At 33.0% G+C, this 13310-nt stretch overlaps 1 protein-coding gene across 3 annotated transcripts; it reads right to left on the bottom strand.

Moving 5' to 3' along the window:
• Nucleotides 1-502: 502 nt before the first annotated feature.
• LOC106073346 (serine/arginine-rich splicing factor 7-like) lies at nt 503-9204 on the bottom strand. 3 transcript variants are annotated; one of them, XM_056043901.1, is made up of 5 exons: nt 9071-9204; nt 3245-3458; nt 2674-2883; nt 1253-1318; nt 503-965 (listed from the first exon to the last, which is right to left on the bottom strand). In XM_056043901.1, the coding sequence occupies exons 2-5, from the start codon at nt 3451-3453 to the stop codon at nt 905-907; spliced, it is 546 nt and encodes a 181-aa protein (XP_055899876.1). In that variant the 5' UTR covers nt 3454-3458; nt 9071-9204; the 3' UTR covers nt 503-904. The 3 variants fall into 3 exon arrangements, with proteins under 3 accessions (XP_055899876.1, XP_055899875.1, XP_055899877.1); XM_056043900.1 differs by having other exon boundaries at nt 8931-9071; XM_056043902.1 differs by lacking the exons at nt 503-965; nt 1253-1318; nt 9071-9204 and adding an exon at nt 2022-2349.
• Nucleotides 9205-13310: the final 4106 nt, after the last annotated feature.

Here is a 13310-nt window from a genome sequence, read left to right as displayed (position 1 = left end):
ATTCAAAGAATATAGACAATAGTTAAGAAGATAAAACTTGACTGCCAGATCTAGTTGATACAGGGTCATAGGAGTTAGGCTTAGTAAAATGGTAATCAAAGGTGGTTTCCTCATGAATTCGCAAAGTTTGAACACCGACTGATGAATTAAGATGGTTGGTGACTAGAAAGAAAAAAAAACTACTTGACACTTGTCTAGCCGACAGGCTTAAATTCCCAAATTTTAATTAATATTTTGAAAAATTATATTACTATAACCAGAGCTCTCACTGTGTTGCATTTTTGTATTGGGCAGACAAGTTGTGTGGACTTGGTACATATACTGCATTAGTTGGAGAGTATCTTAATACTAGATTATTTTAAGCTTAAAAGGTTAAAGAGAGTGGTACTCCAAGTGGCTACACATTTTAGCTGATATATTTTGCAAAAGTGTTTAAAAAATGTATTTTCAAGTTAAGAAAAACAAATATCTAATAAATGTTTAAATTTAAATCAAGACTTAGTAAATTATAGCTTCATTTTTATTAAATCCAATGTAAAACATCAAGTTCACAGTGCTACAAAGAAAATGGACATCATACTGGTTTTAAAAAAGAAAAACGCTACAACATTTAAAAAAACACCACAAAAAGATTATGATATTTACATAATGAGATAACACATGATCAGATTACACCAACTTTTCAACAGACTTAACTTGGGAAATAATTTGCATGATTCAACACTTGAACTTAAAGATTTAGAGAATAATTTAGGTAAATATTTGGTTCTGTGCTAAACACTGAATAAAATTATAGATTAAAAACAGAACACTTTCACTCCAAATGTCTACATTTATTCATACAAAAATGTGCTCAGGTTTAAAAAAATGTTCAATGATGAAAACAAAACATGAACCATCTGTCTCATTTGGAATGGTGAGATGGTGAACGAGAGGATGGAGAACGGGATCTGGCTTGTGGTGACCTGCAGAGTAACACAATAAAATAAAATTTTGTTTGTTTTTATATTCATTAATAACCAAATTTTAGTGTTAGTCAACCAATGCTAATTCAGACAATTAGAAACTTTATCAAACTAAACCAAATTGAATAGTCAATGACAAAAATTACTGCACAGATAGAACTATTAGTTAACTTGATAGTTTCAAACAAATTGTGTACTATTGGTAAGCCACAATAATAGAAAAATAGGAAAAGTAGTCTTACAAAATGTAATGTAACCTAAGCACCAGCAAATAATAAAAAAATGACCTGCTCTTTGATCTGCTATCCTTACGACCACGACTTCTACTGCGAGAATAACTTCTTGATGCAGATCTGCAAATATAGTTATAAAGTATAAACAGAAGAATTTCGGAATCACAAATCCTTAAGTGATGAGGGGGAAAATTTGATCAAACAATGATTACTTCAAACATATTTATCTCCCAAGATTTTTAAAGTATTTTATTGTTTTTGGGCTATATAGTGACAGCATTCTTAAAGATGTTTTTTTTTTAAATGGTGACATCAACCAGGCTGAAAGCTTTTAAAATATGAAAAAAGTATTTGCTTTATATAAAAAATACAAGACATTAAAGACTCAGGATCTGAAAAAGGAAGTCATTGTTATTGACAATACTAGCATTTTTGTATTGGGCAGACAAGTGGATTTTTCCCCCCATGGAGGGTTCATATTTAATTTTATTTTCTGCTTAGGATAATGCAAAGTATGTATACATGTAATTTAGGCAGTTTGTTTCAAAGCAAAAGTAAAAGTTACTAATATATATAAATATACTCTAACAGCAATCTTAACACATGTACTTATGTTTTATATTTATATTTTAAATATGTTGTTATTTAATAATTTATAAAAATTTTAGTGTTTTTTTTTTAACTTTGACAAAAATAAAGGGAAATTGTTTTAAAATTGATTTTAAAGGATCTGCCTTTCCAACCTTTTTTTAAAATTTTACCGTGCTCATATGTCACCTACTCAAAGATGCTGAGCTGACCCATTATCAATGTGATGAATCATTCACAAGGGTAGAATATTATCTTAGTAGAAGGAGGTCGATCAATCGATCTTAGCGTGACGGGGGCTGAATCAACTCTTAATATAAAGTGTGGAAAGCGCCTGATCTTAGATCTTCACCGCCGCAATGAAGGCTGACAAATGCTGCCTGCAGGGGTGAGTGAGCTGATCAAACCTTTGGCGGTGGATGCCATAACATTTTGGTTGCAATTCTTAACATGGTTGTTGGTGAGTGTTCAAGTAGTAGTAGTAGTAGATGAAGATTGATGACTGGGTTATTTCTTAGTGGCGGTTGCTCTAATCGGGATGAAATGCTGATCTTAGTTTTATTCTGCAAAGCAGGTACACAAAATCAGTAAAAGTGGGGAGAAAAAAAACTAAATGAGCCTGCTTGTCTTAAATGAAACCGCCTAATGGACAAAATTAAACAATTACAACTAACTACTGAACTCAATTATTTGTAAGTAAAAAAAATAATATACATACACTTATACATACATATGATACTGGAAAAACAATTTAATAGATTGAATTAAAAAAAAAAAAAAAGCTTAACTTAATGAATGTATAAAAACTGATGATAAAAAATATTAAACTTTTAAGTAATCAAATATACTTATACATTTCTAAAGCTACTATAGTCTTTAATAAATACCTTGACTTGCGCCTGGATGAGCCACCACCACCTCGCCTATTGCGAGAACAATCATATGCATAATGTCCCCTTTCACCACACTCATAACATCTATCATCTGGATTGAATGCTCGCCTGCTTCTAGGTGGTCCTCTGCCTCCCCTTAGCCATGGCTTAGGACGCACTTTTCCTGATGACAATTCAACCCTACATCTGCTGCCACAAATGTTCCTAGAAAAGTTTAAAAAAAAAAGTAATAATTTTGCTTATTCAAAAAAAAATCACTAAAAAGTGTTGTGCCATTGCAAATGAAACACCATCTTAGTTGTCAGAATATGTTTACGCTTTCCTGACTTATGCTTTCTTTTTTTTTATAGTAAGATTTATTATTTCAGTGTCTGAAAAAAAAAAAAAAGGTTGGGGACACTGCTCTCAACAAGTTAGGTGAAAAGATGTGTGATATACAGAAACAAGTTTCACATCAAAGTTATATAATCTTCAATTATTTAACAAAATTTCATCTAGATCAAAAATTATAATTAGGGCTTAATTAACCATAGGTAATTTTTTTTAAATTAAAATTGTAACTTACGTCCCATCCATTTCTTTCACAGAATCTTCAGCATCTCTGTAGTCCTCAAATTCAACAAAAGCAAAACCTGGTGGATTTCTAGCAACCCAAACATTCCTTAGACGTCCAAAGTAGCTAAATGCTCTTTCAATTTCTTTTTCTGATGCATCCTTTGGCAAATCTCCAATGTAAACTTTGCAGTCATTGGGTGCTCTGCTGTATCTTGACATTTTGACTTTAGAAAAAAGGGACCAGAAAAGGCTTAAGGTTAGACAAAATCCAATTTACAAGTACTATTATGGAAGGCTTCAAGAGTATGTTTTATAACCCTACACTAATCATGTTCATCTTGAATAGTCTAGATATATATCTAGATCTTAAAATAGTCTCAGCTTGAAAGTTTTAAAAGAATATGAGACAACTTTTTGCAGAGTTCAATAATGCATAAATGAAAACAACTAAGACACTATAGAGAGAGCATGATCCAGACCCTAGACTCGAGTAGAGTTTAATCGTATATGATCTAGTTTCTAGTATTAGATCTAATAGCTCTAGAGCAGCGGTTCTCAACCTTTTAAGCTCGACGACCCTTTTTTACTATCCCCCACTCTGCCGCGACCCCCCCCCCATAACATACACAGCAATAGAAGAATACACTAAATACAATCCATATTTTCGATGGTCTTAGGCGACCCCTGACAAATCGTCACGACCCACAGGTTGAGAACCACTGCTCTAAAGTCTGGACTATTCTAGACCTAGAAAAGAATCTATATTAATTCATGTAGATCTAGGGAGGTGAAAATAAATGTTTAAAAAACAAATTTTGTTGTTAGTGCATTTATAAAGACTATCTAAAAAAAAACGTATGGCCATAGGCATAAAGCCCAATGTTAACTGTATTTTCAACTTAATTAACAGAAGAAATCGCGATAAAACTTGATACCTAACAGGAAAAAATTTTTATGTCTGAAGATTTTCCTGGCCTCTGTATTGGTAAAAAACAAAAAATTAGGTATTTAATAAAATAATAAATTTAAAAAACATTGACTTAAATTTAGTCAATAGATCTAGTCTATATTACTTATTAAAAGTAATTAATACGAGAGACTAGAGACCAAGCTAGTAAAATTCTAGATTAGATTTTTAGATCTAGAATCTAGATATTGATAGACACTTCCGTGGGAAAAAAAAAGGGGGGGGGGGCAGTGGCCATGAACATATTTTCATCAAGCATTAATCTTTTTCAAGCTAGATATCATGCCTGGCTATAATTCTACCAAGTTTTATCGTGCTATCTTATAGTTATGCGCCATCATATCGCAAAGTTGAAAAACAATTTATAAGAATTGAACGCTATGGAATTTACAACTTTTGATAAAGAAATAGACTAATAGTCTTTAAGCTGCAGTTTTGAGACAGTAGGAATTCATATAGCTTAGGTACTTTGATAAAAATTTCAACTTTAATGAATCTAAATGAAACTAGTATAGTTAGATAGATCTTTTTGAATGGAGTTCATTGATACCTCATTTATGCTTCTAGGTTAATTAGAACATAAGTTATGACCATTTTAGTGTCGGAAAATTAGCCTATTAAAATACCCAAAAAATTGTGACCGAAAGGAGGAGCTTATACTATATACATTTAAATTGCTATAACTTTTTAACGCTTAAAGATAATGTAATAAAATTTTCTAAAGAAATGCGCAATTATGTTCTGATAATTATGACAATTTTAAATCTGGGATATCTATTAACACTTTTTTGTGTTAAGCCCTTGATGTAGGGGTAGGTGTTGAAAAACGACAGAAACAGAATAGATATTCACACATAAATGGTCATAACTTTTAAACCAATAGAGATAATTGAATGAAATTTTCAACAGAAATGCATGTTTATGTGTTATCTATTTCTTCTTTATAATTCTGAGATAGAAGTTGAAACTTTTTTTTTTAATTTCTTAAATGTGGGTCGACATTTCGAAAACGACAAAAAAAAAAAATGTTGACACTTAAATGGTTATAACTTTTTAACCAATAGAGTTATGCAAATGAAATTTTGAACACAAATGCATGAATATGTGTTATTTTTTTATTCTGTTATAACGCTGAGTAAGATGTTTAAGAAAAAAAAATTTTCTTTGTTAACGTGGAACGAAAATTAAAAAAACGACCAAAATTTATGTTGGTCATAACTCTTTAACCAATTGAGATATTTAAATGAAATTTTGAACAGAAATGCATGATTATGTGTTATTTGTTTATTCTATTTTAACACTGAGATAAGAATTTTTTTGAAAATTTGATTTTTGATAAATGTGGAATGACAAGTTTGAGTTTTTTTCGACAAAATATTATGTTGACACTTATGGTTATAACAACCAAAATTTATGTTGGTTATAAATTTTTAATTAATTGAGAAATTTAAATGAAGTTTTCTACAGGAATGCATGCATGATTATGTGTTTATTTTATTATAATCTGAGACAGAAGTTTTCATTATGTTGACACTTAAAATGTTGCAACTTTTTTAGCCGTAAATTACTTTTTAGGCTTTTAACTGAAATGAACAACTTTTTGCTGATACTTATAATAAACTTTGGATGAATAACATGTTGGAAAAACAACACAAAAATAAAAACAAAAATTTCAATTTCATACTTTGAGAGCTGTAACATTTTAATCTAGACTTTTGAGATAATTATACAAGATTTACAAAATTAAAAAAAATTTAAAAAAAAAAAAGAGTATTTAAATTTACATATAATGTAAATAACAAATATAGATTTCTTGATGTCATCAGTCTGAGTGCGTTTGCAAATGTACGTCAGTATCCAAAGCTTGCGAGGATCATGCATGATTGTTTGAAGATGAACATTGTTTGGGTGTACCCTATCTGTTTTGCTGAAATAGAATAAATACTTTTAATGCATACCAATGTAGGCTTGCTGAAAAGGTAAAATTATCAAGACTTAATATAAATGGTTCATAGCACAATTATCAGCTGTATTGTGAAATTATATTTTTCACATTAAATAAATAACATCCCAGATATGCAACATGTTCCCTTAAAATAAAATATATCTAACTATTTGATGGCTAAGCACATAATGGATTTGTTTGTTGTTGGAAATTATCAATTGAAGTACTGTCTCTGTAGCACCTTACAAAAACCTTCAGCAAGTTTTTTAGTGATCTCGATAAATACTTCATCAAGTCACATTTCTCAGGGTTTTCAGAACGAGATCTTCAGTATCCAGAGTCTGGCCAAAGCAATCAGTTAGTATTGAAAGGAGATTCTCTGGAGAATCCACAATGGCCTTTAGTGGCTTTAGTTTGTCAATGCAGACCTTCACATGAGAGATCTAGAAAACAAGAGAATAAATATAATAGCTGCATAAATGGTATCTTTAAAATGTTTCATCTTTCATTTTGTAGATCAGTGTCATCCACGGTCCAGTCAACATCTTGCCAAAAAGCCCTGTGTAATAAATATAATAAATGTCAAAAGGGTTGAGACACCTAAAAAGGAATTGTTTTGAAACTATAAAGATGAATTTACGAAAGAAAATGTAAAAGTTATTACCTTAAAAGACTAACCGCTTTTCTGCAACAACAAGCACAGTGTTGTTCTGTGTTACCTGGCCTTTCAGTAGCCTCAACATCACCTTCAGGTCGCAACTTCTTCACCATACTAGGTCGTTCAATTCTGTCGTGGGACTTGGATAGGTGTCTTTTTGCCAGCAGCATCGATAGAAATTTTTTTTATCCAAGTAGGGTACAACTAGGTGCCAGCTGCGGGTAATCTTCCTGCAAAAGTTCTTCACATCAGTCATATGCCTTCGAAACTTATTGTCAACAACATCGACATCAAGGCCTGCCACGCCCACATTATCTGGGGAAAATGTAACAAAAAAAGTTAGTTTTATTTAATTGTGAAAAAAAAAATGTTTCAAACAAAATTACACATATGTAAAATTTTAATAAAATGCAGTTCAAAGATTTTATTTATAAAAGGATATAAGACATTTAATGTAAAATAGAAGGCTCAACTTCATAAGTCCAAGTCCAGCCAAGCCTTTACTTTAAAATAAATTTCTACAATTATCCTAAATCATATAGAGAATATAGTAGATTTAAGTAGATCTATAGATTAATATCTGAAAATGTATTTTCATTGAAATAAAATGATATTTCAATTGATTTGTGTTTTATTTTGTTTATAACTTGTTTATAACATAATTAGTAGTGATTATTATGGTAACTATCACTTAAAATTGTGTATAAAAATTGTTTTATAATTATCGCAATTATATTACCAGCTATTGCAAGAATTATCACTTAAATTTAACTAAAAACAAAAAATATCAATTGAACTAGGTTAAAATCATTCTAAAAGTTTAAAAAATAACATTCAAAATCACGGATGATTAAATAAAACTGTTCTAGATGATGGATTTAAAAAAAATCGATCTAACAAAAAAGCTATGCAGCCATTGATAACCATTGAATCTATCATTTCCGGTTAGTAATGGCGGCTAGTTTCGTTTTCTAGCCAAGATACTTGATGCACTGGGTCACTTTTTACTAAAAAAGTGGAACACTTATTGCGATAATATGAACAATAATAGTTAGATTAGATATTAAGGTACACGGATTTACTTAAATAACTATGCTTTTCAGAATAATAAAAAAACTATGGATGGTCAACTTACCCCTATGCTCAACACGCTGGAACTCCATGAAGACGATAGAAAAGCACTGATATAAATCCAAAGAATTAACTGATATCCGATCCTTGAACAAACAAAGGGCTCCGATTATCCTTTTGTGTCTGATTTTGAAGACAGAACCAGACTGGAACGAAATCACCACTGCTTTCGGCTTAAATACTGCCGCACGAATACTACCGGTTCCGGTAACCAAAAAAAATCTCGCGCGACCGGAAAATCGAAGTATCTAATATAGCTGATAGTTCAATCATTGTTAGGTCAAAACGCCACATAAAAAAAGTCATAACCTTCTAAGTAACTGTTAAACATGACATAGATTCATAGATCCATAGAAATCTAGGTCTAGATTCTAGTATCTGAATCTATATTAATTCTAGATCTTATTCCAGAAGTCATAATTTATATCATTGAAAAGTTCTAATAAAATATTTTAATGAAGTACTAACAATTTTTTTTTATTTCACTTAGATCTAGATCTAGTTGACTTAATGATTAATCTAAGAATTAAGAATAGTAAGAAGATCTAATCAATTCTAATCTAGACATCTAGATCTAAATCAAATCTAACAAGTAACATGTTAGTAATGTTACATTGGAAAGTGAGAAACTTGACTCTAACTCTAAGTCAGTCTAAGTCTAGTCTAAGACTAAGAAAGTGACCTGAATTTGAATTAGCCTGCTAGAACTATCTAGACTAGACTCTAGAGTATTCTAGTCTAGATCTAGAAGATAAAAAAAAAAAAGCATTTATTAACAATGAAGAACTTAGATCTAGATCTAATCTAGAATGACTAGATCTATTTAGAAAAGAGGCGAAAAGTCCCAAACAAGGAAGTTCATTTGATACCGGTTCTCTAGACTCTGATCTATCTACTGATCTAGCCTCTTTTTTTTTTTTTTTTTTAAATAACTTAAAAATAAGCGTGCTATTCACTTGACAGACAATTCTATTCAATAATCTAGATTAACGTACAATCTATTCACACCAAATAGATCCAAATGAAGAAGCTGTATTCAATTTCACCAATCAAAATATATTGAAATAGAAGTTAACTACTAAATAAATTCTTAGAAAACAAAACACTTTCAAGATACAGAATAAAGCGTTATTACCACAAAGATGGCGACGATGAAAAGAGTGCCAGGATATTTTCTTTTCTCTTGGGCAACTAAAAATAACTCAATGTGCAACGATCACCATAAAAACCTTTTATAAAATACTTAGATCAAAATAATAAAACATTATCAATATCCATTCTCCTTTTTTTAAATACTGATATATTTGAATAATTGTAATAATTTTTATTTTTTATAATTATAATTAATTAAATTGCAGCCTGGCAAATGTTTGTGCCGGTACACTTTGCCAGATAAGTATAGACATGTATGCCAACAATTTATATGTGGTCTATGAGGCCAACGAAAGGTAATAGATGTAGTCTAATAGTGGTTCTCAAACCTTTTTTTGAAGCCAAGACCCTATTTTTTTTAAATTCTTAGCAAGTTCTCGGCGATAACAAGGTTCTGGCTTCAGCATATTCATAATGTACAGGAAGAAATAGTGACGTCAACCTTCGTTTATTTCTAAGCTAAAATAAACTAATATTTTGTATTTATTTTATTATTTTTCAAGTCCTGATTTGAAGTAATCTTATCTTATAAATTACAAACGTGACTTCAAAGAGAAGATAATTTCGTCCTACTCGTATCCTTGTGTCAATGTTGTCATGCATATTAATCAGTGACTTAAAATCTAGCCAAGTCGTTAGATTTCCTGGCTGATTCAAGCAACCCATTCCATGCTCTAGTATTAATTTATGGAAGAGGGAGCACTTGTACAAGATCGTCCTAGCATATGGAATAAGAAATGTGCCTTTATCCTTGTGTCTTTCTGTGTATTTTATTAAGTTTTGTCTTTGTATTTGTAAATTATGGTTCAGTGTTTATAGCTACTCTACTTACTCATCTGTCCTAAAGGGTCTCTAAATTTAGTGATGTTACTCTAATCAAATGTGAATATTCGTTTGTTATAAATCTCAAGGCTCTATTTTGCGACTGTTCAAGTTTCTCTATGTTATTTCATGAGTTGAGAGGTCCCAAAAACAAATACGCATATTCTAATATTGGCCTAATCAAGGTTAAATAGCATTTTAGTTTTATGTTCTTGTTTGATTGGTAAAAATTTCTTTTAATAAACCCTAATGCATTGTTTGATTTTTAGCGGCTCCCGAAAGGGGAAAAGACGCTATTAGTTTTGTGCGAAATGTCTGTCCGTCTGTCCCGTTTAGATCTCGTAAACTACAAAAGATATTGAAAATCCGACATCACAATATTTTAGACCATTCAAAGTTCTGATGCAACGGCTACTTTTCTTTTTCTGAAAGCGAAAAATCTAATTTTTAAAATCAGTTATGCAAGCAGTTTTTTAAATAGAAAAAGCTAATTAGTATGCATTATAAGTTAGACCTAATTTAAAACGAATAGTAATCTTGTAAATTTCATTTTTCTGAACTTTTTTAATTGCGGAAATTTTTTTTTTTTGATGATTCGAATAAGAGATTGATTAAGTAGCTAACACTTGAGGATTAATTCTGTGGATTATTTGTGTTTCTGTGGTTTATTTTGTGATTCTGTGGATTTTTGTGTGTTACTGTTTAGAGTGGACGGCGCGAGGGTTGTGTAGTAAAAAATTGTGTAGTTTGTAGTGTAGTTATCGTCTCTTTTCTGTCTCTGTACTTGTGATAAACCCTTGTAAAAATGTCAGTTAAGACATTTTTTATTGAAAAAAAGGACCTGGATGGTGGACTTGTCCACTCCCCAGGTACCTTGCTTCTAAAGCTGTCAGGCCAAGGGGCTGTTAAGGCCACTATGGCGAGCCTAATAGAGTGCCTGAAACTAACACCGGACGAAGTGAGTTCTCTCTATCGCTTCGAGAACCCCTTTGTCTGGTTCCTGGTCCCAACATCCGCCCGAGTGAGAACCCGTATACTAGGGAAATCATTTGGGAATGAGAATGACTTCAAGGTAGATGTCTGTACCTTAGAAGACGAAAAAATCAGGGTTACCCTTCACTGGGTAGCACCAACCATAAACAAATCAAAGATAGGAGAAATCTTTGGAGCCTTTGCAGAAGAAGGCTCCAAGATAGAGCCAATCAAGCTAGGCAACTCAGATAAGTGGGCGGCTTGGATCAAACTCCGCAAACAGACTGAACTCCCCCATTATATTCAGTTACGATATGAGGACGATCCGAGGACCTACAAGGTCCTCGTGACCATCCCGGGACGTAGACAACAGTGCTGGCATTGCGGACAGGACCAGCACTGGTCAAACCAGTGTCCAAATAGGGCGAACCCCAGACGGGACCAAAACCCCACAGAAGGTGCAAAGGAGGTAGGAGGGAAAATCTCCTATTCCATGGCCCTTAAAGGGGAGGGAGAGAAAAAGCAATCCGAGATTGATCAACAGCTAAAAAAAGATGGCTTCACAATGGTTGAAAGCAGCAAAGGAGGGGGAAAAAAACAAATAGAAGCTATGGGAGCTACTCCAAGTGGTCTCCCCCCACCTAACAGCCCTGAAAACAAATCTAAGCAAAGTAAAAAAATTAAAACATCCGGAGGGGCAAGTTCAGCACCCACCACCCCAACCAAAATAACAAGAAAGAGGGCCCTCTCTCTCTCTTCCTCATCAGAGGATCTAAACGAGGATCCCCGGGTAGAGGAGGAGAAAAGAGAGGAAGAACAGTTGAAGCTCGAGCTGAACTTTCCAGACTCCCCGTCAGTGCTAGTCATAGATGAGGGCGAGGACCCTAACACACATTCAAACACATAAACAACAAAGCAACTCTTAAAGATAAAACGCATACACATACAATAGAATAACAAACACGCAAACCAATCTCACACACTCATGGCAGACATCAAAATTTTGACACTCAACATCAGAGGGCTTAACAATAAACACACATACATAGCACACCTCACAAGGAAATACAAGCCAGACTTTATCTTTCTGCAAGAGACCAACACACAGTTAGAGTACAAGGCCAAAAAAGCAGTCTCTCTTATGGGCCTCCGGGAGGGTTATTTTAGTTTAGGTAGAAAGCCACGAGGGACAGCCATTTTACAAACATCCAATAGGTTTTCAATCACACACTCATATCAAGACAATAGCGGAAGGATAGTAATAATTAGGACAAGCTCACAAAAACACACATACACGTTAGTCAACATTTATGCACCCGCTCAAAAAAAAGAGAAACACGAGTTTTTTGGAATGCTAAGTGACATTCTACACACTCAGTACGCAGGAGAAAATTTGATAGTAGGGGGTGATTTAAATTACATTGATTCCCAATTAGACAAGCAAAACACAAACACAGAGGGTCCTTCTCCTCGTGTAACAATTAAAACGCATGACTATTTGGGGGGAGTCATCAAGGCTTTCCGGTTAGTAGATGCCTATAGAGAAGTAGAGGTCACGGGCCGGGTCACCACGTTCAGGGACAAGGCACACCAAATAGAAACACGGATAGATAGAGTGTATGTGCCAAGGGCGTGCGAAACAAAAAGTGTAACACATCTCATAGAGACGTTACAATATACAGACCACAAAGGAGTCTTAGTGGAACTGCTGAACCCAAAACTAAAAAAGAAAAAACAAAAAACACCGATCTGGAAATTTAACAACGACCTCCTAAAAGACCCGCTCTATTTAAAAACAATCGCAAACCTCCTCAAAAATATAATACATGACTCAAACACACCCCATTTCAAAGTGACACAAATATGGACGCTAATTAAAAGCTCCATTAAGCAGCAAAGCCAAATACTGGCCACACTAGTTAACTCAAAAAGGAAAAAAGAAGAGGAAAGACTTAAAAGTTTACTAACACACGAAGAAGACGAAGCAGCCAAAACACATATACTAACACAACTAGAAGAACTATTTAACTATCAATACAAAGGAGCGGAATTGAGGTGCAAAAGTAAAAAAATAACCGAAGGGCCTAACAAACTTTTTTTATCAGCAGAACAAAACATTCAAATTGACAGAACTATTGACAACATTGTTGATAGTAAAGGAGAAATTATACACGACCTGGACAAAATAACAGACACATTTACGAAACACTTTACTAATTTGTATGACAAGGAACAGACGGACGACAACGCACAAAAATTATTTTTACAGAACTGCAAAGAAATACCAATTACAGAACAGATAGAGACAGACGCTCCCTTTACGCTAGACGAACTGAGGGCTGCTTTAGATACAACACAAAACAACAAATCCCCTGGCCCAGACGGTCTGACGTTTGAATTTTACAAAGCCTTTTTTCCCCAAATAGGAC

Source organism: Biomphalaria glabrata, chromosome 10 (genome assembly GCF_947242115.1).
Source record: "Biomphalaria glabrata chromosome 10, xgBioGlab47.1, whole genome shotgun sequence".
In the NCBI taxonomy this organism is placed as follows: Eukaryota; Metazoa; Mollusca; class Gastropoda; family Planorbidae; genus Biomphalaria; species Biomphalaria glabrata.
Note: the sequence above shows the minus strand (reverse complement) of the source record. Positions and strands in the feature narration are given on the sequence as shown.

Excerpts from the sequence above, each read along its gene's own strand:
- LOC106073346 (XM_056043901.1), bottom strand. The coding sequence starts at position 3,453 with ATGTCAAGATACAGCAGAGCACCCAATGACTGCAAAGTTTACATTGGA. Across the intron at positions 1,319-2,673 it reads TCATCCAGGCGCAAGTCAAG|ATCTGCATCAAGAAGTTATT; the intron begins GTATTTATTAAA and ends CTATATTTGCAG. Across the intron at positions 966-1,252 it reads GATAGCAGATCAAAGAGCAG|GTCACCACAAGCCAGATCCC; the intron begins GTCATTTTTTTA and ends GTTACTCTGCAG.